The following is a 16,242-nucleotide window of genomic DNA, read 5'->3' as shown; positions in this document are numbered from 1 at the left end:
CACACAGTTTGAGGCCTTAAGAAACTCAAAGGCAACCAAAACATAGCAATTTGGTGTTCAGACATGAATAGGAAGCTGAGAAACCATTTTTTTAAAAAAAATAGGGTGGAGATGATACATACAAAACTCCAAGTAATGGTCTCCCCCCGGGGGAAGGGAGGAAGGAAGCAAGGAGGCTTGCCAGCAGGGTTCTGTTCTCTGATTGGGTGGGGGTGGGGTTCATGGGTGTTTATTTATTATATATAATAATAGAGTATACAAACAAAGGAAATAAAAGGCCATTCATGGTGATCCTGATGAAGAACTAAGATTAATCAAATTCTAATCATCTGAGGTCCAAAAAGATAGAAATATCACTAATAAAAATAAAGAACGGCTGTTATCTAGGCAAGCTCAGAGGAGCTAAAGCAGAGGATACGGGTGAAGGGTCTATCCCTGTGAAGGCCCCATTTAAAAAAATAAATAAATAAAGAACACCCCAATGATAAAATTTATATGTGCCTCTCCCACCCCAATACACCTATTACATGATGATTGCCTGCAATGCAGGAGACGTGGGTTCGATCCCTGGACACAACTGAAGAGACTGAATATATATGCACATATATTTATAACTATATCCAGGCTTTTTGGTAAAACCAAAGGGTCTCACAATTTTCTCTATGGTGAAGAGCACAGGCTCTGAGTCAGCCAGAAGGCATGTGATTAGTCACGTCCAGCTCTTTGTGACCCCATGAACTGTAGCCCACCAGGCTTCTCTGTCCCTGGGATTCTCCAGGCAAGAATACTAGAGTGGCTGCCATTTCCTACTCTAGGCTGAGTCAGCCAGATCTGGTTTAAACCCCAACTCTGCCATTTGTTAGCCATATGACCCTGAGAAGGTAGGTCCTTCCCCCTAATTCTCCCCTTCACAGGCCTGAGGTGATGGTTAAATAAAATATGCAAATGTAGGCAGAAACAAACATGCAATGTGTATAAGGTATGTAAAAACGACAACCCTGCAGTGTATACAAAGTATGGTGTGCTGCAGGTGCTACAAGTCAAGTTCTTGAATGAATCAAGTTTGATTCATTCTGACTTGTCTGTTGAATGAATCAAATGTGAAGCAGGCTTTGTGACAATGTCTGTCACTCCCGTGACACAAAAACAGCAGGAAACCAGCAGTCACAAGGTGGACATGCATCCCATCAGTGGGTGGGAACACGTGTGCCCCTTGTGCAGAGGGAAAGCCCGTCACCTCTGCCACTGAGCCTGCCCAGGGCCAGGAGTGCTGGGGTGACTGTGCCTTGGTCCTTGCCTCACCCACAGGTCATGGCTTCTCTAGATCCTTCGGGCTAAGATGTGGTGCTCCACCCTCTGAAACCCCCAGGCTGCTTGTACAGGCAGCGGGTTCCTACCTGCAGGAAGGTCAGGGCCGCTCTCTGCAGCAGGCACTCTGCGTAGCAGACCTCAGCGTGGATTTCCTCTGCGGGGAGAAAACCAAAGCCCTGCGGCCTCCTGGGACTCTTGGCAGGAGACTTGGGTCACCTCCTCATCTCATTTCCCAAAAGGCAAAGGGAGCCTGAGTCAGCATCTGCCCACTGCCTCTGGAGCCCCGTCACCAGGTTCCTTCACACATGGCCCTCAACACTGTCCCAGTTAGCTTACATTCCCCATGCCTGCATCCCCCTAGAAGTCAGCGTGGGGCCCTGGGACTTGTTCTCCTGCCCTCCAGGCATCGCTGTAGGTGCTGTGCACCAACACTCCTAGGGCACTGGGATGAACGGATGAAACCAGGGAAGCCACGGGCTGTGGGAGCGAGGAAGGAGAACTGACACAGCTGGAGGAGTCAGGAGAGACTTCCAGGAGAAAGATATCTGAGTTGAAAATGGGATGGAAGCATGAGGCAGGAAGAGCTTTCTTGGCAGAAGCCCAGGAAAGTCAAACAACTCAGATGTTTGGGGACAGCTGAGCCACAGAAGGTTGAAATGGGGTGAAGCGGGGAGAGGCTGAGGGGACAAGGAAAATGAGGGGCAGAAGTCTGGCTGAAAGGGCCTTACGCACTGGTGGAGACTTACAGATTTGGTCCTGTGGGCAGCATGGAGCCATGGCAAGTTTGAAGGAGAGAGACACCATCGAGGGCAATGTTTTGTGCTGGAACCATCAAGGGCTCTCGAGGTGGGGATGGCCATTTGCCCCCCACCCCCACTAAAGGTTCCCCAAGTGCTTATGGTTGGCTGCTGCTGCCTCTAGGACTGCAGTCATGGCACAAAGATGCAGTGTGGCCCTGGCAGCCCAGACCTCTGCTACTGCCCCCAGCTGTTTCATCACAAGGTGTCAGGCTCTAAAACCACAGTCCCCTCTGGGGCACCTTAGATTACTATGGTCTTTAAACCACGAAACCTAACTGCACACACAGCCCTAAGTCCACCCTAGCCTGAGGACAGCATTTTCTTTCCTCAATTTGCAGCCCTCAGCAGGTAATGCTGTAAGGTAACTGAGTCTTTACCTGCTCCCCACCCACCCCCACACATGAGACCAGTCCTCAAAAGGCCCCAGGTCTGACCCATCAGTGTCTCAGTGCCTGGGCCAGGGCTCAGCCCCCTGGGTGACAACAAGGAGGATAACTGCCCCTTCCTGCCCCTTCCCGGGCCTGGAACCAGGCGACCTGGCATCAGCGGGCTGAAAGGACACCCCAGATGCCACACCTTCTGTGAACTGGTCCATAGTGGGGCGGTGCACCAGGCTACTGAAGGAATCTGTTACAGAGGACTTCTTCCTGTGCCTGCAGAGAAAAACAGGGCCTCATATCATTCAGGGAGGTGAGCAGGGGGCCCAGGCACCTCCAACAGCATCCCGTGCCCCTCCCAGAGGACTCCACACACTTAGCTCCTGGAAACTCCCCCAAATCCAGGCTTTTTCATGCCCTTGCCCCTGCTGCTGCCTCTGCATGGAGCCCCCTCCCCTGCTCCGTCTAACCTGACCTGTCCTTGGTCACCCCACAGGACCCAGCTCTGATGTCACCTCCTCCAGGAAGCCTTTCCTGCTCCTCAGGCTGGACCCCCACGACCCTATGAGCTGCCCTGCATCATGCTGAGCTGTCACTGTCTGTGCCTGCGTCTCCCTGATCAGGCCGTTCAGGCAACAGAGGGGCCAGGGTCTGATGATTATCTGGGCGAACAGAGCCCAGGCCAGGGACTGGCCTAGGCCAGGCTGGAGTGTGTCCCAGTGAATGATGACTCTACCTGTGCACAAACACTGAGGGTCTGTTTATTCATGCATTCAAGCAGTTAATGTGCACTGAACACCAACTATGCAGTTCCCACAACAAGTCTATCATCACACCCATTTTACAGATGAGGAAAGTTGAATCCACAGAGGGACTTGCCCAAAGTCAGAGAATTATTACGTGACCACAGCCAGGATTCATCTCCTCCCAATCCAGTCTGACCCAGGAAGCTCTCAGTGACCAGCTCAGACAACGTGGCTCCTGAGGCAGTGCCAACAGGGACAGCTCTGAGCACTTGGGGACACACTTTTGAGCCAAAAGGAGCAGGACTGATAGTGGTATTTTAGGCACTGGGATAGGCCAAAGTGACAAATGGATGCTTCACAACCCCTCATCCCTGCCTGCCCCATGGACCTGACCTCTGACAGAGCGACTGCGCCTCCTTCATCATGTTGCCAGCAAGTAGGATGTCCTGGGGGTCAAAGGTCATCATAGCCTGCATCTCCAGGATGGTGGCATAAGTCAGCGAGTGGTACATGCTTTCCTTGGTTCTGCCAGAGAGAAGGGACATAAAAGCATCAACCCCTAGAACTTCAAGATAGCTGACCCCAAATCATCATTCACCATCCCCTCCCCCACTGTGGGGGAACACAGGTCCAGAGAGCAGAATGCACTCACCCAACAACTGACCCTTCCACTGCTACTCAGGCAGCCTCGGATCCCAGCTCCTCTTCTTCCTGCTGCGTCGCCCTAAGTGACTCTCCAAATCTGAGCTTCAGTTTCTCATTCATTCTATACAGATGGCAGCAGCAGCATGCTGACCTGAGGCGGTACTTCCCTGCACCAGGGCCATCTTTCGCCTTCTCCCCTACCCATCACAGGCCAAGCCCAAGTCCTGTCTGCAGGGTCTCCTTTGTCCTCAAACCCCACCCCAGGCTTACCCATCTTTGTGCCTGGACTGCCCTGGCCTCGTTACCTCCTGCCTCTCCCCACCCCATCACCTGACCACATCACTTTCTGCTTGAGCCCACCTGGGGCTTCCACCTCCCATGAGATAACTCTGGGAGTTGAGGCCCTGCCCACCCCTCCAGCCCAGTTCTCCTATCACTTCTGCTCCTGCCTCAATATCTGCCCACATTCAAGTCTACCCACACTGAACCATACATGCTTACCTCAGGAAAATTCCATCCTTTCCCTCCTGCAGGCCTTTATCCTTGCTGTTCCCACAGCATTAAATGCCCATTCTCTACCCTACACCCCCTGATTCATCTGTAAAGGTGCTTGAATGCCTCAAGGGCCACTGGGGCCCCTGCTCCAGGGAGCATGCGTTTATGCTGGAGGTTCGGGCCACGCTGAGTTTACATCAGCAGACACTCAGCTCTTTCCCAGACAGTGGGCATCTCAAGGTCAGAGCTGTGTGGGTTTATCTCTGTCTTAGCACCAATGTGACAGTGCAAGCTGGGCTCAGGAAGCCTCCCCCTCCTCTCTCCCTGCTCCTCCATGGCCCCAGACCTCTCATCTAAAGGGTGTTGGAGGGAGAGGGACGGCATTTAGTCTAACACATACAGAGAGCAACAGGCAAGGAAGGATGGGACCCAGTCCCTCTCTGTACCTGGGGAAGTCACAACACATCTGGGCCTTGATTTATGGTTCTGCAAAATAGGGACAATAAAGCTGCTCCACCAGAGTCCCCATGGGACTGGCCAGGGATTACCCTCGCCTGGCACACCGTAGATGCTGCAGCAGTCTTCACTCCCTTCCCTACACTCCCTTGTTAATTATTTTCCAAATTCCTCATTGCCAGGCTTCTGCTGGGAACTTCACAGGAGACAGATATGACTAAGGTTTATAGGCTGTTTATACACTGTTATAGATTATACGACTTCACACATTTTCCTGCCTTTCTCATTCATAAAACACCTCTGTAAATTAAGTTGCTTTTCTACTTCTGGGTGATTCTCAGGTGATATTATCCTTAGAAGTCAAAGGTTTATGAAGAGAACCAGTCCTAGTAGCTGTCAGGACACCTCCCAGGTCTTTGCTAGAACTGCTTGTTGGAGGGCAGTGGCTTGTGGAAAGGAAGTCGCAGCCTGTCGTGGGGACAGAACTCAAGCTTCAGAATATCTCAGACACAGGCACTAGTTACCAGCTGTGTGATCCTGGTGAGTTCTATAGGCATCTCTGAGCCTCAGGTTTCTCCTCTGTAAAATGGACACAATAATTCTCTCCCAGGAGTTTTGGGTATCCAGGCTGGGGCCACAATGCTGATACTCAAGAAATATGAGTCTAAGTCCCTCTGGGTCCTGCCAGGGTTAAGGGTCATTGCCCTGCATAAAAACTTTCTCCTTTAGGAAGGGTTTCCCTGGCAGCCACAAAGACCCACATCCCAGATAACTCCCTCCCTCAGCCTCTCTAACTCTCATCCTCCTTACCCTCAAGTCCCAGGCCCAGGACTCAGCTCCACTTGCCCAGCCCAGTAGGAAGGACCCTGCCTGGGACGCTGGCAGGCAAAGTGGAATTTCAAGTCTGTAGTCTGGACTGGGATTCAGGGCACAGAGGTACAACACGGCCCCCCAAGACCTCAGGCACCCCAAGTTTAGTTTGCATTCCACAAAGTTCTTATCTGTGCCTATGGTGACTGGACCGCTGGAAGCAATGATCCCCTTCCCTGTGAGCTAGACCCAGCTCTAGGACACAATGCCCAAGGGGTCTCTGCCAGGCCTAGACCAGCTGTCGAGAGAAGGAGAGCATTGAAGATCCATAGGAAGAGCCGTACGTTGGGGTCGGGGACTCCTCGGCCACCTGGAGGTCCAGTAAGCCCAGTGCCTCCAGCCCTTCCCTCCTCCTGCCAGTAGCCATGACTCGGGCCCTTGTCATCTTTGTCCTCACCATCAGGCTGACTCTGATCCCACCCCTACTGCTCTTTCTGGGGACCTCCCTGCAGTCCCAGTCTAAATCCTGACTTCCAGAGGACCTCTCTGGGTGAGGCTGTTCTAGGCTGGAAGGCAGACAGACCCCCCTGCCTCCAAGCCACTCTCCTTCATCCTCATGGAAGCCCCCCAGCGCCTCTCAGACCCACCTTGCTGCACTCCTCTCCAGCTCACTCACCTCCAGGGGCAGTTGTATCCCCAGCCCACCTTCCATCACTCAGCCCTCATTCTTCTGGGACCTACTCCAGCTCTCCCCACCCCTGCCAGGCTGAGTGTCTCTGTTCTTCAAATACACTAGGCCCTCGTTCTCTGCCTGGCCTTTGCACAGGCTGCTTCTCTGCCTGGAAATGCCCTCTCTATCCGGCTGACTCCTTCTCATCCAGCCTATCTCAGCTTAAATGTCACTTCCTCCGGGAAGACTTCCAGGGCTGGCTTCATGGGTATGCCATCTGTGCAGTCACGCAGGGGTCCATGCTTGGTTTAATGCTCTGCTGTCATTGTTTTGAAATCCTTAATAATTTCTAAACAAAGGATTCTACATTTTCATGTTGCAATGCACCCTGGAAGTTATGGGGCTGGGCCTAAAGCCTTCCTGACCGGCCCCTTCCCACGTGAGTTGGGGTCCTCGTACAGCTCTCAGCACCACCCTTTACTGTTTTTCACTGGCTCCCTGAGGAGCGCTGAGGACAGCCCATACCCTGTTCAGTCCTGCAGCCCCAGCACCCCACATGTTGCCATGCACACGAGGTTACTCATGAGGTGCTGCCAAGTGAAATGGTCACAGGTGCCCAACTGCCACATCCCATGGGTCACACCCTGACCTCATCATCAACCCACAGAACAGCTCCGCTTCTGGAGTCCTGCATGACACACCCACCCTCCCAACCACAGGCTCCCCACCTTTGCACTCACTCTCATCACTCCCACTGCCTGATCCTCCAGCCCGTCCTGTCTTCCTGACCCCTCAAGCTCCCTCATGTCACCCACTCTCTTGTCAAAACCCTCACTGCTGAGCCTTCCAGCCCCCTGCAGCACTGGCTAGGAGCCTGGGCCCAGAAAACAAGAAACCGCCTACTCTCTCCACAGCGCTGCCACCGAGCAAGAAGGGAGGGAGCCGCCACCACACAGACAGGTACAGCCTGAGCTGGATCACCAACCTCAGCCCATCACACTACTCATCAACTTTTCCTCAATCCCTGTCACCCCCTACTCTCAGCAAGGGACTTGACTTCCTCTCTCAAAGGAATCTTAGGGAACTCCTCTGGTGGTCCAGCGGTTAGGAATCTGCCTTGCAATGCAGGGGACGTGGGTTCAATCTCTGGCCGGGGACCACAATGCCATGGAGCAACTAAGCCTGGGTCCTGCAACTGCTGAAGCTCCTGCACCACAACTAGAGAGTTCTCAAGCTGTGACAAAAGATCCCACGTGCCGCAACTGAGATCCGACGTAAACATTCAAGAATGTTTACATCTGTCCCCAACACGCACACCCCTATTCTACCTCCTTCCCTCCCACCTGGAAGAGGAGGCAGGCGTGAGGCCTCTGTGCCAGATACACTCCTCCACCTGCTTGAGATCCAAGATGGCCCAAGAGGCCCAGGAGCTGAGGGGGGCTAGATTTCAATCGTGGTTCTGTTAGTTATCAGCCATGACCAATTTTTTCATCAAATGAGTGGAGTAGTGACCATGTTCCAGAGACAGTGCTCAGGGGCAGACATGGAGTGAAGTAAAATAAACTAGAAGCTACTCAAAGACGTGACAAAGGGAAAGCAAAAACTGGGGGTAGGGGTGGGAGTGGGAAGCCTGGTGAGCCCAGTTACTCCCCGAGGGCAAAGTACGGATAACAGTAAATGAGACACATGTGTACAACAGGAACGGTGAATGAAGGTGACCCCCAGCATCTTTCACAGCTTCAGTGGCTACGCCTGGGCAGGGGAGGTCATGTTACAGCAAGAATTATTTTCTCTAGACCAGTAGTTCTTCAAAGTGATAGAGAAAGATATCTCCTGTACCTCCCCACACCTCCCTTCTGGAAACATTATTTGGTTGTCACAAGAAGGGGTGGGGTGTATGCTAATGACGAGCACTGTTTGGTGGAGGGGGAGGCTCTTAAGTGTAGAAAGAAAGAAAAGACCCGTTTTTAGAATGGGGCAGGTGCTGAGATAAATAGAGGCTACAGTGTCTCATGAATGAGGTAAAGGTGGCCTCCCAGGAAGACTGTTCTCTCTGTGCTGCCTCTAGGGGCCTGAGTTCAGGACTCCCTAGGAAAGTACCCTCCTGAGGTGAGAGCAGGTGAGGCAGCCCCTCAAGGAGGAGGGGGCTTCAAGAGGGAGGAGGGCTTTGCGGGGTGAAGTGGCAGAGAGGAGCTGCTTAGGGACAAGGAGTGACCAGGAGGGAAGGGGAGCCAGGGCGCCTTCCAGAAGTACTGGAAGGTACTCAGTGATGGGGCAGGAGGGAGCCTGGCCTGCCTCTGACGATGGCCACGCTCTTAAGCAGAACCGGTCCTGCCCCATCTCAAGCCAGATCCTCTCAGAGGGTGGGCTGAGGTGTGGGGGCATGTGGACCACTGTACGACTCACGTCCACCAAGCCCTGGCACTGCCCCCTCAGAAGCTGGGCCGCTGACCCCAGACAGGACAGCGATGGGTCAGTCAGGTCTAGAGAAACTGAACAGGACTGGCTTGGGGAAAGCAGCAGCCCTGCCCCAGCACTCGCTCTCCCAAGGAGCTGGTGGGGAGGGCGGTTCTGGGGGAGCCAGCTGTGGCAGATGACCACCTAGAGCTGAAAAGAGGGGATTAGGCCAGCAGGCGGCAGACGCGATTAGACCCCACCTCGGCCCCATCTCAACCCCAGGACCCAGGCTGCCAGGGCTCTCTGCCCACGTAGAAGAAGGTGGCGGGGTGCTAGGGTGGGCGCGGCGTTCTTTTCCTGAAATGCTAACATCTGGGGCCCGCTCTCTGCCAGCTCATCCAAAAGCTGATCCCACCAATCACAAGGCTACTTGGGCCAGACCCTCCCATTGGATTTTGAGTGAACTTGCTCTTAAATATGACCAGACAGCCAGCCAGGGACCATGGGTGTTTCAGGAAAGCCCCTCCCCACCACGGGGAGAGGATTCTCCCTCTTAAAGAAAAAAGAAACACTGAGAAAGCCAAGATTATGTAGGAAAAAAAACAAAATATTTTCAAAAGAGATAATTATTCTGTGATAATAATAACAGCAATAAATACTCATTAGAATGCTTACTACATGCCAAGCCCCATCCTCAGGACACTCATATTTTAAATATAGATATAAAGAACACAGTGCACCCATAAACCAAGAATAAGATGTTTTAGGGAAAAAGAACATTCAGAAAACATTGAGGAGTACTAGGGAATTAATCATATGATTACACACAAAAAAAGAAAAGTCAATGGATTTAATGATAAGGTTGAGGAACTCTCCCAAAAATCGGGGGAAAAAGATACAGAAATGCAGTGGGGAGGGCACAGATAAATAGCTCAGAAGAGGACTGGACCAGGAAGCCTAGCGGCTGATGTAAAGAAAGTCCAGGAAAGAGAAACAGAACGTGGAAGGATCACACGAGAGAATTTCCTAGAACTGAGTTTTCAAATAAAAAAATTCCAATTAAACAGACCTATACTCCAGCACATCATTGTGATATTTCAGATTTGCAGGAATAAGAGAGAAGATCCTAAACATGTCTGGAGGAGGAAAAAAGATCCCATGCCACAAAAGAAGAATTAGGATTCTCCTGGCTACAGTACCTGCCAGGAAACAGGGCAGAAAACAATGCCTTCAAAATTCTGAGCAGGAAAGCTTATATTCATGCAACACTCTCTTAGAAAACTTCTAGAGGATGCACTCTAACCAAAGGAGGGAGGATATGGATATGAGAGAAAAAGCCAGGCCAAGCAAACTGGAGAGAAGTAAAGGGGATTCCAGGAGCCAGCTGGAAGGTGGCCAGTAAACAGGCCTGTCCTCCAGGGGACAGGTTTCCAGAAAAAGGAGGGACTGAGAGGGTTTCCCTGATATATGTGAGTATTTAGAGAAAACCTCATGACTTCATGGAGTGGCTATAAAGAGCTCAGGATAAACATAGCAAATTAGGCAAATGAAAAAAACAAGACAATTATTAACTCCAAAAAGAAAATATAATCTTACAAGGTAAGGTTTATCTCTGCGATGAGCATAATTACATAGCTATAATAATGAAAACACTGATTACTAATTTAGCCAGATATTGTGATACAATGATAGGAGCAGGAGGAAGGAAGGGAGGTGTGGCAGGGGTTTAAGAAAGCTAAGTTCTTGTCAACCATTTGTTGTTTAGCTGCTAAGTCATATCTGATTCTTTCGCAGCCCTGTGGACTGTAGCCTGCTAGGCTCCTCTGTCCATGGGATTTCCCAGACAAGAATACTGGAGTGGGTTGCCATTTCCTTCCCCAGGGGATCTTCCCAACCCAGGGATCGAACCCATGTCTCCTGCTTTCCAGAGGGGTTCTTTCCCACTGAGCCACCTGGGCAGCCCCTTGCAACCATTAGATATGTAAAAGTAAAAAGTAACAGGAGTGAATTTCATGGTATGTGAATTATATTTCAACTTAATTTCAGTTTTTAAAAAAAATTGAAAAAAGAGGTAAGTAAAGAAAGAGCAGTCCAAGTGTATTATTTAGAAATAAGGCAGTCAACACTAGAAGAAATGGCTAAACGACTGACTGTCATCATTGCCCTAAAGGCTTCAGTGAAAGCAATTCAAGTCTGTAGTACTCTGGAGGAAAATACCTAAAAGGGGCTGTTTTAGAGCCGGATTCTGTGGGACCAAGAAATCAAAGTGGAAGAAGCCACAAGAACCTGAGGAGAAGGAAGTCACGGTGACCTTGAGGACGGCTTGGTTGTTCTAGGCTATGGAATGGGGATCCTGAGCCATTTTTATGGAATTCTCAGAGGTCGGAGTGACCCAGAAGGCCGAAAGCATTTAGTTACACTGGATTCCTCTCATGTAAGACTTCTGGGTCTCCATCTAATACCCCCATCCCTACACTCACATATGTGCATGCGCGTGCACACACACACACTCACACACACATATACACATCCTCCATCTCCAATCTGGGCTTAAGCCTCACCTGGGCTTGAGGTAGTTGAGTGCTTCTGAGAACTGGTTGGTGAGGAAGAGGTCAAGGGCGGTCATGCACTGGTCCAGGGCCTCATGGAGGCTGCTCACAGGAGTCCTGGTGGGAGAGACACGAGCATGACCCGGAAGCTCTCAAAAGAGCCTTGGTTGAAAGGTTCAACTGTCCTGGCTGGAACAGAGGCTCCCAGCACCCATTTGACCTCCCTGGTGATCCTTGGATGCGTCATGAGCTCCTCCAGGCTGCCCCCTCTGAACTAGGACACAGGACAATCTGAACCTACCTCTGAGTATTCCTAAAGGTGGGAGAGGGGAGAGGAAGGAGAATGTCATCTGATACCCAGTGGGGGGATTGGGAAGGGGATGAGGATAGGGTCTTGGGGATTGGTACAAGGAAGCCTCAGGAATAAATTTATCTTACCTTCCATGCCCCTTTTGACCCATTGGACTTTTCTGCCCCCACTTGGGGGGCACAGCCCACCCACTAAGTTCCACTGCAGTCCTTTTCTTCCTCCTTCTTCTCTAGGCCTTCTCCTGGCCTCCTCTGGCCTGCACTTTAGAACCCCACAGGCACTGTCACAATGGGTTGGAATGGGCAGCCACCCTGTAAGAGCTGCCCAGGGGGCTTTACATTCAAGAGCCACCTTAGCCAATAGCATCTCCAGTATACCTGGCCTCCTTCCAGTCCTTACACCTCTTTTAAAAAAAGTTTATTTGTTTTTATTTGGCTGCACAGGTCTTATTTGCAGCATGCGGGATCTTCAGTCTTTGTTGTGGAGTGCGGGATCTTTGGTTGTGGCACGCAAACTCTTAGTTGCAGCATGTGGGATCTAGTTCCCTGACCAGGGGTTGAACCCCAGCCCCCTGCATTGGGAGCACAGAGTCTTAACCACTGGACTACCAGAAGTCCCCCTTACACCTCTTTATAGCTTTATAGCTCTTATCACTCTGTGACCTTTTTTTTTTTAAACTTATTTTTGGGTTTATTATCTGTCTCCCTCCACTAAAATATAAGCTTCCTGAGGGCAGGAATCTTCATTTTGTTCACTACTGTATCACCAGTGTCTAGTATCTGGTACAAAATGGGCTTTTGATAAATATAGGTTGTCAGTGAATGAATGAATGAACAAATGAATGAATGAATGAATGAAGAGCCCTGGGTTCTGAGAGCAAATTCCTTATCTTTCTGACCCTGTTTACCATCTAAAAGATGAGAGATGATCCCAAAAGTCCTGTTTGATTTCTTGTGAATGTTTCTTCTCCAAGGGCCTCTTTTACATAGAGAAGATTCCAAAAAGAGTCTTGATGATCTTACTGCAAAAAGATCCTTAAAAGTTAAAGTTCCTTCTCCACCAGATAAAGTCCTACACCTATCTTAAGGCCCAGCTGTAAGGACTCTGTGTTGCATCAGCAGAACCTCGCAGGCAAAATGAAGTATGTTTTTTGGTCAAAACTGTTTCTTCTCCCAAATCTGTTCTCCAGATTTCTCATCTCAATAAACAATACCCCTCTATCAAGTTTCCCAAGCCAGAAATATTAGTAGTCATCCTTGACACATCCTCCCGCTGGCCTCCGTCATCTGCTCCATCAGTAAGTCCTCTCAGTCCTATCTCCTGAAAATCTCTTAATCCACCTCCTTCTATACCCAGTGGCCTCCAGTCCAGGCCCCTACCATCTCTACCTAGGTCTGATGGGAGACTCCACCTTCTACTCCTGTCCATTCCTAACTCTTCTCTCTGTTACTTCATTTTATTCTGTGCTTCATTTCTCTTCATTCTCTTCTTGGCCATCTCTTTCACTCACTCTATTAGATTTAATTTCTTTATATCTTTCATTTCACTAATTCTCTTTACGTATGTCTCATCTGGAGAAGGCAATGGCACCCCACTCCAGTACTCTTGCCTGGAAAATCCCATGGGCGGAGGAACCTGGTGGGCTGCAATCCATGGGGTCGCTAAGAGTCGGACACAACTGAGCAACTTCACTTTCACTTTTCACTTTCATGCATTGGAGAAGAAAGTGGCGACCCACTCCAGTGTTCTTGCCTGGAGAATCCCAGGGACGGGGGAGCCTGGTGGGCTGCCGCCTATGGGGTTGCACAGAGTCGGACATGACTGAAGTGACTTAGCAGCATGTCTCATCTGCTGCTTATCCTGTCCACTGAGTTTTTTTAATTTCAATTATTTTATTTTTCACCTTCATAAATTCTACTTGGTTCTTTTTCAAATCTGCTTGGTCATTTTTGGCAGTATTTTGTTCTCTGCTTATCGTTGCAAGTCCATGTCTGATTTCTTTCCACATTTTAAACACAATCACAGTGTTTCATCACTCTAGGATCGTAGACTCTAATTCTGCTATTTCTTGCTTCTGGTATCTATTGTTCACAGCACCTCGTTTCCTTGTATGTTTCATTTTACCACAAGCTCCTATCTGACTGATCCCAAAGGGATTTTTAAATGAGAACCCACTTCTTCAGAGAGCATTTGCATTCACTTCAGCCAAGTTCCCTGTGGTGCTACCACCCTAAGACCACTTACATTACTTTTTTGGTTTAGCATTTTCAGGACCACAGAGGTAATGTATATTCAAACCTGAAATTTGTGTGAGAGCTGACTGGTATGTATAATTTTCTAGGGAGCCCCTTGGTCCCCACCAGAACTGTTGTCTCCCTTTGTGGTGTGTGGGTATTTTTTTCCCAGTCAGTATCCTTACATGCTGAAGACACCCTTGAGGGTGGCACATTCATGTAGTGGTGGGGTGGTAGGGAGGAGAAGCTCCAACTCCTCATACCATTGGGCAGCCGCGAGTCCTTATTTCCCATTCCTTGTCATTGTTGTTTAGTTACTACATCATGTCTGACTCTTTTGCCACCCTATGGACGGGAGCCCACCAGGCTCCTTTGTCCATGGGATTTCTCAGGCAAGAAAACTGGAGTGGGTTGCCATTTCCTTCTTCAGGGGATCTTCCTGACCCGGGATCAAACCTTCATTTCCTCATCTCCTGCACTGGCAAGTGGATTCTTTTACCACTGAGCTACCAGGGAAGTCCATTCTTTAAGTGTCATTAAAACTCAAGATTCTAGGTTTCTGTAGCTTATAAATACCACCAGGTTGCTGTGGCTTCATCTTATTTATCGGCCTGATTTCAGCTCCCTTGGCTTGAGGGATTCTTGGCTTGAGGGATTTGTTACTGCAGCAGACTCTCAGGAATGTATGTTAAAGGATGAATGTTGTAACTCATCCAGCATCTAGGTAGTTTTATTAAGGGATAATGTAATAGCCAAAGGTAGCTTTTTAAAACCCAAACCTGACCATGTCATTTCCAGACTTGAAGGCCTTCACTGTCTTCACCCTTAGGATAAAGCCAAAAAGACCCCACTTCATGAGGTAGGGACAGTGTCTTCCTTTGCGCCCAAGGCTTAGCCTAATGAGTGGGGTTCAGTCCATTCATCTCTGCTGGTGAATCAGCGAAAAGGCAATGAGTACCCACTGCCCCAGGCACTTAACTGCTGTCCTCTCCTTGAGCGCTCACAAAGCTTTGTGAAGTGGAATTATTATCCCACTTCAGAAGAGGAGACTAAGGCACAGAGAGAGGTGGCTTGGCCAAGGTCACATGCCTGAGCATGGGTTCTAACCCAAGTTTCTGCCTAAGCCAGTCAGTGCCCACCAGCTCAGCCCCAGGGAGTCAAGTCCATTGTCCTGGCTTCTGTCCATCTCTAAACAATTTCAGAAACAAGAGCCTACCTTCCCTTTCTGTGCACACCCCACTCCCACTCCCACCACCATCTCTACCCGCATCAAGAGAGAGGTTCTGCGTCCTCAGTCTACCTGGAGAGAAAGATGCACAGACAGACAGACAACACAGAGGCACATATTCCCTTCTCTGGCAGCCTCAGCATCCCTTCCCCTTAACTGTGGTGAGGCAGGTCTGCGGTGACCTCTCCAGACCTGGGGCTAGGCCCTGGGGAAAAGAGACTGGACCAGACCTGGGCCTGCCCTGAGGGCTACACGAGGCAGAGGCATTGACAACCAGAGTCATCAGGGCTGCGCTCATGGGCATCACTGGGGGCTGACGAGACCAAGAAGTGAGGGTGGGGCAATCAAGGAAGTTTTCTGGGTACAATGGCCCTGAAGTGAGGACTAGATGGACAAAGCAGTCCCAGAAGGGGAACAGAGTGTGAGCAAAGGGCTGGAGGCATGGCACCATAGTGAGGAGGGGGCGCCAACCATCACGGGGCAAGTGTGGAAGACAAGCTTGGCAAGGCCTATAAGTGAAGGAGTGAGGTGGGGGCATCCCAGCTGGCTGGGAAGCTGAGGTGGGCTGGAGACATCAGTCCCACTGGACTTAATAATAGCACTGACAAATACCCATCACTGCCAGGAGAATATCACTTCAAGTTATCTAAATTGATGCCTGCATTATTTCACTCAATCCTCCTACCAGCTCTAGGAGCCAGAAGTTCTTATCTGCATGTGACAGATAAGGAAGTGAAGACAGTGAAAAGAGGAACCTGGTTTCCTGCTCCCAGGAACCTGGGAGAATACAGAAATACTTTCTGCAAAAGCAATCTGCCAAGCCTTTCCCTTCCCCTGGCTGTGACTGAGGTCCCCACTTCTCTGTAGGCTGTCTCCATGTCTTTAAGGCCTTCCTGCTCCAAGCTCCCAGCTGGGGCCCAGGCCAAAATATTCCTGGGCTCCCAAGTAGTGATGGTGGCCTCCTCTTCTGTGCTGCAGGTGGGGGTGGGTGGGTGGGGAAGTCGAGCTGGATAGAGTGTGGAGAATGGCTAGTGACAACGAACACCAGGATCTTTAGCATAGTGGGAGGGGGCTTGAAGTCAAAGGGAGAAGAGAGCTGAAGGGTGGGAAGGGGTGTCAATCCTGTAGCCATCCCACTCTCCCCTTCCTTCCCACCCCTCCACTTCAGTCTGCCTGGAAATCACTACCTTAGTGTGTGATGGGCAGAGCTGGGG

At 50.3% G+C, this 16,242-nt stretch overlaps 1 protein-coding gene across 3 annotated transcripts in view; it reads right to left on the bottom strand.

Moving 5' to 3' along the window:
* The window catches only part of TTC39A (tetratricopeptide repeat domain 39A), a 51,917-nt gene that overhangs the window by 21,784 nt on the left and 13,891 nt on the right, over positions 1-16,242 (bottom strand). For all 3 annotated transcript variants that reach the window (XM_005894721.3, XM_070368087.1, XM_070368086.1), the window contains exons 2-5: positions 11,269-11,373; positions 3,628-3,759; positions 2,688-2,764; positions 1,398-1,465 (exon numbers count right to left, since the gene is read on the bottom strand). In XM_005894721.3, coding sequence (XP_005894783.1) covers positions 1,398-1,465; positions 2,688-2,764; positions 3,628-3,759; positions 11,269-11,373 — 382 coding nt within the window. The remainder of the gene's footprint in view (positions 1-1,397; positions 1,466-2,687; positions 2,765-3,627; positions 3,760-11,268; positions 11,374-16,242) is intronic.

The sequence above is a fragment of the Bos mutus genome, chromosome 3 (genome assembly GCF_027580195.1).
Source record: "Bos mutus isolate GX-2022 chromosome 3, NWIPB_WYAK_1.1, whole genome shotgun sequence".
Taxonomy (NCBI): domain Eukaryota; kingdom Metazoa; phylum Chordata; class Mammalia; order Artiodactyla; family Bovidae; genus Bos; species Bos mutus.
The sequence above is the reverse complement of the archived record's forward strand: the minus strand, read 5'-3'. Positions and strand labels throughout refer to the sequence as shown.